The 11,372-nt window shown below is 44.8% G+C and overlaps 1 protein-coding gene across 1 annotated transcript; it reads right to left on the bottom strand.

Moving 5' to 3' along the window:
• Positions 1–1,526: 1,526 nt before the first annotated feature.
• On the bottom strand, positions 1,527–3,464 carry Rnase6 (ribonuclease A family member k6). Its single transcript, XM_021182588.2, has 2 exons — positions 3,341–3,464; positions 1,527–2,391 (listed from the first exon to the last, which is right to left on the bottom strand). The coding sequence occupies exon 2, from the start codon at positions 2,384–2,386 to the stop codon at positions 1,925–1,927; it is 462 nt and encodes a 153-aa protein (XP_021038247.1). The 5' UTR covers positions 2,387–2,391; positions 3,341–3,464; the 3' UTR covers positions 1,527–1,924.
• Between the last annotated feature and the right edge of the window lie 7,908 nt (positions 3,465–11,372).

Genomic DNA, 11,372 nt, shown 5'->3' with positions numbered 1-11,372 from the left:
CCCCAGTACAGGGGAATGCCAGGGCCAAAAGAATGGGAATGGGTGGGTAGGAAGTGTGTGGGGGGGTATGGGGGACTTTTGGGATAGCATTGGAAATGTAATTGAGGAAAATATGTAATAAAAAAATATTAAAAATTAAAAAAAAAGAATTTCCATAGACTAGTGACTAAGGTATCTAGTGTAAGACAAATTGACATAAAACTAGCCAGCATGCTCTACAAATATGGCCTTGTGGTAAGAGGCCTGAGCTTAGAGCCACCACCTTTACTTGCTTGGCTGTTTGTATCTTTAGATCTGTGTGTCTGTTGTGGGGTAAACTTACATTCAACATAACTCAAACATCAGATCAATGCAAATGACAAAAATTTATTGCAATCAAGCTGCTACTGACTGATCAGGACCACAGAACAGACTTGGGAGCTGAACTTCAGGGTGGGCTGTAGCATTCTCCAATCATATTTTGGTAAAAGGGATATGAGCTAGGGAGTTTTCACCAATCAGGTTAGGAGTAGGTTCCTGGGCCTGAAAACACGATCCTAGTTCAACCTTTCCAGCAAGATGGAGAAGCTGTCTGGACTCAGACAACTGCTCCTCTGTAGTCTCCCCCAGCCTTGAGCAGGCTGGCTCAGACCTGTTCTGCTGCTGTGAGCAAGACCACCTAGAGTGGAGCCTTCCGACCTAGATAGGTCTATTGTTCTGCCACCTCTGAGATTTTCTCCAAGACACAGCCACTGGCTGAGAGGCTGAACCTGAACCTGAGACATTCCTAAGTAAGCAACAACCTGGTGACAAAGCAACAAGAGCCTGGCATGGCGGGGGATGAGCCTTCCCCCTTCATAAGCTCAGACTCTTAAGTAAACTTTGGGCCTTGATCAGTATCTTTGTCTTGGTCTCGTTATTTCTCTGGACATTTTCTCCCATGCAGCCCCAGCCTCCCTTTTGGGAACCTGGTTCGTGTAGCTGTAGGTGGCTACGCTCCTTTACAAGTTGTCCCTCAGATGTTGGGATTCAGACAACTGTTTCCTTATAGTAAAACCTACTCATCTATTGGGAAGTCCCCAGCTCCCTTAGGGCTTGGGATCATGAATTTATTTTTTCTTTGTGATTAAATGGAGTCTAAAAATGAAACAGTAATACTTAGAATCTAAGTTTCTTTTGCTTGTTCCCAACATGCCTATCTCCACGTGGCTTGTGTGTAGCCAGTATGTGCCTGGTGCTGCTTGCCTGGTGGCTTTAGGCTGGAGTGAAAGATGATTGTCAGTCCTCAAAATCTCTCCAGCCTCCTGGCCCACAGTGACCCTCCCCCTTTCCTGCTTTGGGAACATGAACCTCACAAGGTAGGAGGGTAGGGAAGCTAGGGACTGAGCAAGAATGGAAGTATAAGAGAGGATAACAGGATTTAATAAGAGTTGATAACCACTCTTGGTTACATAGCGATGCTGAGCCCACCGTGACTAAATCAGAATCTGTCAAAAAACAACAAACAAACAACAGAAGAAAAATACAACCCAGAAAAATAACACTCATTATATTAAAAAAGAATTTTTTTTCCACCTATGAGCATTGTACAATAAAGCTTGACTCAAAAAATTGCAGGAGAAATTGTTCAGCGGCTTGGTCCTTCTTTATACTTTTCTTATATTCCTCCTTCAACAAAGGTAACCCCAGAGCAGAAAATAATCTTCTTTCTTTCTATTTTGGTGGGGGGTAGTATGATGATAGAACCCAGGGACCTCTGTGCACTAAGCAAGTGCTCATTTACGGAGCTCCATCATAACCCATGCACTCTTTTTTTTTTTTTAACTCCGTTTTGATAGCGTAGGCGTCTTAATTCTTCCAACACCTTCCCTTTTCTGTGGGAACAGAAGGCAAAGTGGAATAAACTGTAAGAGAACCTGTATCAAACAGAAGAAAAGACCTAGCCTCACACAATCTTATCTAAGTGCACAGGCACCAGCTGGTAGGGAGGGTCTTCCTTCTTTGGGTGTTCACAGGCCACAATAAAGAACTTGTATTGCACATCCCTACTATAGCGGCAGTTAGGATAGGCTCCTCCAGTGTGTGAGCAGTCAGTCATCTTAACAGGCTCTACGCTCTCGTGGCAGTTCTTCCGACCATTCTTGCACGTGATATTGGGCAAACCGCAGGTAGCAGCCACATTCTGGAAGGATGCATGCAGAAAGGTGTTTAGCTGTTTACAGTGTTGGGTATAATTGTTGACACCGAGCATGGCTGTGTTGCATGGCTGAGGACTTGTCTGTATGTGCTGAATTTCAAACCAGTGTGCCCTAGAGAGACCCTTAGGCTGAGAGCAGAGTAGACACATCGGCTCCCACAGCTCCAGCAGCAACAGGAGATGAAGGTACCTGAGAAGGCCCACCACCATGTTTTCTGTGTAGGGAAAAGGAAGATTGTGGTGATAGAAGAAGCAATAAGAGCAAACATATCTATCACAACTAGCTTGATTTTTCCCCTTCCTTTTATGATTTCATAGCTCCTAAAAAAGGAAGTAAGCTAGTCTCATAACTCTATGAAAAATTTGAAATCAGTGAGGAAGTCAGAGACGAGTAGGCTGCCCTGTCACCTCTCACCCTCTTTGACCTATATTCATACATGCAATGCTTCCTGTTGGGATCACAGCACAAATGCCCATGCATCCACAGATCTTCAGAGAAACCAGGAATGTTAAGCACACAAGATTGTCTTTCCAGTGGGAAAGAGGAAAACCCCTGTCCTTCCATCCAGAAAGCTGACAACTGGCGACATCCTAGTGACCTGTGTTATCTGTTGGGCCAGCCATATTAAGCTCCTGCAACCAGGACTGCTCCTAATATAAATGACTCCTATAGTCAGAGACTCCCCCAAGGTTCCATGACAAGGACCAGAAGTGGCTAATGACCCAAATGACCTCTATACTCTCTGTTTGCCTGAAATCAGGCCAGACCTTTAGGCCCTTAAGCTAGTACAGGTAGCTTATCTTTAGAATCCATTTCTTTGAAGAAATGACACTACCCTGAGTTGAGTTTCAATGTCACTACAGTTCCTTGTGCACCAGAGATTGAATTATGCCAGGAAACTTTTTTCCAAATTATACTGGGTTTAAATACACTGAGAATAAACTGCCTGTTATTAGACTCTCAGAAGTCCGATCCAGTCAATTTGTACCCGATTTTCACTCTTATCTCTTCGTGGGGTTCCCTTCCCTGTATGATACCTGCAGTGACACACACACACACACACACACACACACACACACACACACACACCCTGCAGCTTCCACCTGTCATCCCTTCGTCCATGTTTATCTTCCCTCTCCAGGGGCCTGAATCAACTCTCTTACCTGCTGGTTGTGCTGGTCTCCTATGGTGAACAGGGCCAGATGATCCCAGGCTCAGAATATTTTGTTTGCTTCTCTTCTTCAAGCCAGTCACAGCTGCCTAGGTGGGGCACAGAAAGGCTTATTTTTAAGCCTATGAAAGAGAAACCTTAGATTTTGCAGAAGTACAGTGAGGGTAAGACTTTCCACCTCCTAGTGAGCTCTTTAACAGTTTCAATGTCAGCGAAGAGGAAGAACAAACTCAACTCAAAAACCAAAGTAGCCTCAAAGCTCAGAGTTTTAAGGACCTGATCACTTGCTGTGGGCTTAGCACTTCCTTTTTCACTGGAGCTTCCGTTTTTGAAGCCCTATGATTTTAGGTTTTTTTAACAAAAAAAAAAAAAAAAAATATATATATATATATATATACACATTGTATATTTGTATAATAGTTGCCACATACTTGGAAATGTGAGTTCCTGAAAGAACACTTGAATAAATTATTTGTTTGTATATATGTCTATGGAGCAAGATACTAGGCTTCTCGTATTTAGGAGTTTACAGTCTTTTGAAAGACAGTCAGATAAATAAACATGTTCTAAATTAATAATCATGAATAGCATTCACAGTGTGATTTTCACTAAAGGGAACAAGGCACCCACCCAAATGGAGCTGTGTTTTGAGAACTAGTTAGGTAAGCAGAGTGGTAAGGGCCTTTGAAGAGAGAATTATGTGTGAAAAGACCCAAAAGCATGAAGAGGAGAACATGTAGGGTGTTTGCTTTTGAGTCTGTTTTCTCCTCCCCATTGGTGTGAGATGCAGGATTGCTACACCTTGTCATCTCAGAGAAGGCTTCCACCTGGATGTCCTGCCTCTGGTCTTTCTTTCTAATCAATCCTGCCTTATTTTCCCAGATTAACAGAGTTACATAGTACACGTTTACTCACAGAAGTGTTTCTGTTTGTTTTCACATAGTGTCTTTATACAGGCACAGGCCTGCCTCCAACTCAGCATCCTCCTCGGTAGAGCTTGGGTGCAGGCATACACCACCATACTTACTTTGACTAATATCCACAGGGATATTTATATGTGGTTTAACCACTGTGGTTTGAGTGTGGCAAGCTCCCACACACACCTAAGTGTTGGAATAAGTAGGCCCCATTTGGTGAGACTGCTTGGGAAACTTGTGGAAGCTGTGGGAGGTGAAGCCTTGTAGAGAAAGTGGGTCACTGCAAGTGGACCTTGAGGCTTTATCCACAGCTCCACTTCTTGTTTGCTCTATACTTCCTGACTGAGATAAACAGAACTAACCTACTCCTGCCACTACGCTTTCCTGGCCATGACAGATTTAAGCCAAAGATTTAAACCCTTCCTCTAACAATTTGATTCTACCTGGGATTTTAAAGGTCATGGAAAGAAGACAATGAACCATAATATTTGCAGTTATGGTTACTCAAATGTTGATATGTGGCTAGGCGAGGTGGCCCACTCCTGTAATTCACTAAAGGATGCTGACAAGGGCCAGCCCCGGTTATAAGGAAAAGTGTCTCAGACCTAGAAAAATAGACAGCAGCAACAATAACAACAATAACAGGAAATGTGCTATAAACGCTTTAAAGAGGCTGAAGAAATGGCTCAGTGGACAGGAATGCCTACTGCTTTTACAGAGACTGAGTTCAGTTCCCAACACCCGTCTCAGGTAGCTTACCATCTCCAGTAACTCCAACTCCAGGGGGAAGCTGATGCTTTTGGCCTCTTTGGGCACCTGCAATTACATTCACACAGTTCCTCTACCCCACATGCATCTTTAAAAATGGCTTTTTTAAAAAAGACCTTTTAATTGATTTTTTGAGAATTTCACATCATGCACCTAATCCCTCTCGTCACTCATCCCTCTGTGTCCGCCCTCCGCCTTTGCACCTTCCCCACGGAAAGAAAACAAACATCTCACAGAGTGCATAACAGTATGTGCCACAGTAGACCCTTTTGTCCAAACATCTTTACTTGCAGATGTTCATTGCAGTGAGTCATTGGTCTGGTTTGGGGACTCTGGCTTCTGCTACACTATCAATACTGGATCCTCACTGGGACTCCTCTTGGATACCCTGTTGTTGCCATGAGTCCTGAAGATCTTGCAGCTATGGTTCTGGAGGACCTGCCCCTTCATGTGCTCCAGCATAGATAGGGTAGATGTAAGGGTGGGCAAACTCAAAGTCCTGGATCTGGGCCTGGGTAGTAGCTAAGTTGGTGAGCCTAATAGCTCTCCTTTGCTCACACCAGCTTGGCCAGATCTACTGTCCTGCCCAGGCAAGGTTTAGGGTGCTCTCCAAATGCTACAGCTGGCAAGGGGTGGGGCCAGCTCTCCTATCTGCTTCAGGTGGCTAGCAGTCGGGGGAAGGGAGGCATCTCTCCCACACCCACACCAACAGATGGCTCATGAGGACAGCCAGTGTTTCTGCACTCATACCCTTGGGGCCCAGGTCACCCACAATCCCTAAAACCAGGGCCAGTTCTACTGTGCTTCTCCATATGGTGGGGGAGGGAGCTGCTTTGTGCTGCAGCTGGTGAAAGCCGGAGCCCTCTCCCACACTGCCCAAGTGAGGGAAAGGACCAGATTAGCATAGCCTAGTCCCAGGTGGCAGTCTAGACCAGAGACATCCACACAGCCTTTGGTGGTAACATGGGCCACAGATATCAACACAGATCTCTCCTTCTACAGGGCCATAAACCCAGACATGGTTCTCAGTGGGAGCACAGGCCAGGATCTCATCATGACCACAAGCTATTCACATCAGGCTGTTCCTCACTGCCTTTGAGTCTCCAGTTCCCTCTCTCTTCACAGAGCACACATCCTTATGTCTCTCTTTCTTTTCCATTTCTCCACCACTCACTTGCTCATCTTAGTGGCACCTGTGCCTCTGGGTGTCTTCCATGTGGCACTAGGCAGAAATTGTCACAGCCAGGTAGTGGTTGGGTTGTCAAGGGCATGTTCTGCCCCCCACCCCCAAATAGCTTTTAAGGTTAGCTTCTTCTTTGACAGTGCCATAAACCTACACAGACTCTACACTCTGATCACACTCATGCCTCCTCTCTTTTTAATTATGCATTTTATTTATGTATATGTTTGGGTTTTGTTTATATGTATTTAATGTATATGTTTTGACACGGCCGCTCACACACACACATGAACTTGTGTCGATCAGAGGACAATTTGAAAGATCTGGTTTTCCCTTCCTACTGTAGGGATTCCAGGAATCAACTCAGATAACCAGGCCTGATGGCAGGCTTCTTTACCTGCTGAGCCCCCTCACTAGCCCCTCTCTCTTCTCCTCCTCCCACTCCAGCTCTTTCCCCTTCACCACCAGATATTTGCATTATTTAGTTTAATTTAGTTTAGTTTTTGTTTGTACTTTGTGTCCCACTGGGTTTCAACAGGACTGGTCTTGTGGGCATGGCTGTAAAGCTTTCTACTGGAGCATGGGTACATCACTGAAGGTAATGACTTCTCCTGGAGCCATCAACTACAATTAACTCCTTGGAGAGGTCTCCTGAGCCTCTCCTTTATCTATGACTGAATATTTATGGACTCAGTCTTGTGCAGTTCCTGGCAGGCAGACACAGATATTGTGAGTTCAGGCATGCCATAGCCTCATTGTGTCTGTAGGACAGACAGCATTACATGGCTGCCATCATCACCACTACCACTACCACCACCATCATCATCATCCAGCTGTTATACCTTGTCTCCCTTCTTGATGTTTTCTGAGCCTTGGAGAGGATGACATAAGTGGTCCATTCATAACTGAGCACCAGATATTCACCTGTCCTTAGCACCTTGACCAACTATGAGTCTTTCCCTTAATTGCCATTAGATGTGATTTTGTTTTTCTCTCTACAACTTTTCATATACTTTCTTTGTTATGTATATTCAGTGTTTCAACCATGATATGATATGGAGATTTTTATTTTCTGGTTATATTTGATGTTCTGTGGGCTTCTTCTATCTGGATGGGCTTGTCTTTCCCTAACTTTGGAAACTTTTCTTCTATTCATTCATTGAAAATATTTTCTATGCTTTTGGTGTGAAAATCTTTTCTTTCTAGTCCCACAGTTCACTTTGTCCCCAAAATTCTGCATGTTCAGTTCATACATTTCAGAAATGCTGTGGTTGTAGTGGCTTATGCAGGTGAGCCTCACTTGCCCGTTCCTCCTAGCAAGCTTTGCCAAGCCACCACCTACTGCCCCAGATGCTCTCTTTCCCCTCCTGTGAACCTTAGCCCCGTGGATGGAAAACACTAGACAGTTTTATTATTTTAAAATTAGCCAGATACACAATGACTGGATGAAGAATCTCCTGCCCTAATCTAATTATCTAACAGCTAGCTCCCACCAACCTCCTTGGCCCGGCTCTTGCCCGAGACAGAGGCTGCATGTCCTAGGTGCCCGGGTGGCTTACATGGTTGTTTGTGCTTCTTCTTCTAAAACCTGGCTGAAAGGACCCCTCTCTCCCTGCATTCCTTCTCTTTCTTCTGGGACCTGGAACTTCCACCTTTTTCCCTTTAGCCAGCAATTGGCTCTCATCTTCTTTACTGACACAGTCGAGAGCCAATTAGGGAACCAGATTTTAGTATCAGCTCCTCCCCCTACAGCAGACAAGGAATGGAACATATAGGGAAGGCAGAAGATTGGTCCACAGATAACATAAGGGTAACAGCTTTATTATAAACAGCTCCCTTTGGATGGGAGGGGAACTAGAGCTGTCAGTTCCCTAACTGGACTCTGAGTTAAATATTTTATAGGATGATTCCTCTAGCAGTCCTGTTTAGATAACTGTCCCATTCATTCTCATCATCTCTCTTCACAATAGACTCTGGAAACAAGAAGCCATCATCATCAAGAGCCTGCTTTCACTTCCCTGTAAGACTCCTGAGAGACTCTTGAGTTAGATTCCCTAGTAGACAGACAGAGATGGAGAGGGGCCATGACAGGTGGTGAACTTCCAAGATGACTGGCTTCATCCTCACCCTACTAAAGTGAGACAAGCCTAAGAGCCTAAAAGAAAAGCCGTGAAGGCTTTCTCTCACCAGTGGGGCACCTGAGAAGGCCTGATCAGAACATGTGTACCCCTGAGTTTCATGCCTGCCTGTCAGCTAGCTTGTCTAACTGATCAACCCTAAATTATGGAGGAAGGTCCCTCAAGTCCCATAAAACCCCCAGTCCTTGAGAGGAGCCTGGAATTTCAGATGACTAAATGCCCTGTCTGCTTTGCAATCGGTCTTTTACTCTGTGTGCTTGTGGTGTATGTTCATTTGTCTTTCCTCACCCCTAACAAAAGCCTTTCTTTACCCAGAGTCTTGTTTTCTCCATCTGAAAACTTCACTGTTCTTACCTATTGTACTGCAGATTTTTTCCTGCCCTGTAATGCTTTAACTGGCAGAGAAAATGAATCCGATTAAGGCTCCCAGATGGTGACATGTCTATGTTCCTCTGCCTCTCCTTCATCCCACTGAAACACTCTTTGACTTAGTATTTTCTTTTTATGATAATTTCAGTTTGACCTTTGTTCAGTATTTTTGACTCTTTACTGAATTATATTTTCATGTCCTGAATTTGACTTTATGCCATATAGATATTTGTATTCTCTTAAAGTTCATTCAAGGAAAAGAAGCCTGCCCTTGTGGAGTAGGACGGTACCTGACTCTTCCACAGGCTCATCCTGAGGCCAGGAGCTGAGGCTATTCCTACTGCTCATGCTGGTTGCCACACTGTGGGGGAAGAAGAACACAGGGCAGAGCACTGCTCATGGTTTGCAAACATAATGGAAATGGTCTCCAACCACACAGTCACCCTGACTGAGCACCACGAGAGCACACGTGTGAAGTAGAGAGAAGCTGAACTAGAGAGGCAGTGCTGGGTCAGGTTTGGGAGCACAGCTAACGCAGACATAGGAGTATGTCACTGTTGAGTGGAGCTGGTCCTCTGCCACCAGGAGACTCAGCTCACAACCAGCTTGCCTCAGGTGCTGCTGCTCACAAATCCTTGCCCTGTAAAGGGCAGGAGAGCACAAGGCCTCGTGGCTGCGTACCAGCGGCAAACAGCATGGTGGTGCCCCGGGAACCAGCAGGGAGGGCCCCCACCAGGATCCTGTACAGCAGCATGGAGCTCTTGCAGGTCCTGTCCCGAGAAACACTGCTTAACTTCACGGTCATCCTGACTTTGAGCAACAAGATGCCTGAGATGAAGAGTGGTTCATTTTCTGGGTTAAGCCTCCTGATAAGAGTCTTTCCGTCATTAGTGCTGCTGCCGGAAACCACGGTGATGTCCATGATCCATGCATACTGCAGCCAGAGCTGATGTCTGTGATCCATGCTGTTTCCAGACACCACGCTGATGTTTGTGATCTGTGCTGCCAACTGAAACCACGCTGATACCTGCAATCTGTGTTGCCAATGACAACCGTGTGACTCTCTGTACTGCTGGTTGCTATCGGCAAGCAGGCTTCTTTTGCAGTGGTATTGATGACTGTAGACTCATAACTGAGAACGAGAGACATTGGAGAGTTCTGTGGCAACCCACTCCTTCAAAAAGAAACAGTCTGGCCATGAAGCTGTTGAAGAGAATCCTTTAAACATGTGATAAAGTTGATGAGATAGGACTTCTGGTGGGGGATGAGATAGGACTCAGCTCTCTTTAAGAGGCCGGCCTCTGGAGTTTGACCAGTCTCCAATGAGTATATGGGCAACATAAATAGAACTTGATTTGGGGGGATGTTGAGGGTGGGGTGCAAAAGAGGAGGGTGGAAGGGAAGGAATAGGAAGGAGAGTGATCCAGGTGCATTTTATGAAATTCCCAAATAATTAATAAAAACATTATGTTGGGGGTTAAAAAAAAAGAATTCATTCAGGAGTTTGTGTTTTCTTTGAACATATTTTAAGTTGTTCTTTTTATTTTGGGCGCTTCTGACTTTTCATTTAAGTTGTTCTTCTGAGAGGTTACTCTCAAGTTGTATTAGGATTTTTTGGAGGAGGAAACATGTTTTCCTGTTTTGTCTGTTTGTTTTTCCATGTTATTTGTGTTTCGTGCCCAGCTCTTCCCACCTGGGGTTAGATCACTGGTTAAGTTTTTGTTGTTTTTAGCTTTCTTCCTTCAGAAAAGGTACTTGGAAGTTCAGGAGAAAATGAAGTTTCTGTAGTGTTGAGGTGATGTTTTCCTTTTCAGTTGGCGTTTAAGGCTTCCTTCCCCAAGGCTTGAGAACTGTTTCCCAATAAAAACCACTCTGCAGCAGTAAACCTACCTTGAAACTAAGGTAGGCTTTTGCTACCACACAGTCCCTCCCTCAGGAGCAACTAACTCTTCTCAGTCTGTAAGGAACACTGAAGAGTAGTCTTCCTGTCAACACTGAAAGCCTTTTGTTTATGACAAGGAATTTAAATTTTTTAATATCCCTTACCTGGTAAAATTTTTGTTTATTCAAAGTTTAAGCTGTGTAAACTGATACACTCCGGCTCTTGAGTTGCTTGCCGTTCTTGCTTTCCTTCATATCCTTTGTGCCAATTCTTTTCAAATTAAGCAACCATGAAAGACAGACACTGGAGCTCAGCCAGTAGGGAAAGGGCACACTCTGTGGGTTGGCTCTTCCACATCAGTGAGCAGCTCGCCCGCCTACAGAAAAGTTTGTCCTACTTGTCAAGAGGATTGTATTGGATTGGTGGCGCTTTCTTTTGGAGCTTCTTTCTAACAGCTTGGAAAGGGAAAGCAATTATGCCTGCTGGTCCCTTGGTTACTGTGGATCTTCCTGGAGAATAAAGAAAAGCAATGAGGAATCACAGTGGGATCAGCTGTTAGTGTTAGGTGGGAAGTAGAAAAGAGAGACATACCTAGAGAGAAATGGTAGAGGCAAGAAAAAAGAAAAGAATGAGTGAAGATAGACCGAGGGGTAAAGATACACCCTCAGATACTGTAGACTAGTTTCCATCCCTCAGGAAGTTAAGTGATCAAGGCCCTGTATACCCGCAAAGGGGAGAGGAGAGGAGAGGAGGGGAGGGGAGGGGAGGGG

This window comes from Mus caroli, chromosome 14, assembly GCF_900094665.2.
Source record: "Mus caroli chromosome 14, CAROLI_EIJ_v1.1, whole genome shotgun sequence".
In the NCBI taxonomy this organism is placed as follows: Eukaryota; Metazoa; Chordata; class Mammalia; order Rodentia; family Muridae; genus Mus; species Mus caroli.
This window is presented reverse-complemented; position numbering and strand designations above follow the sequence as displayed.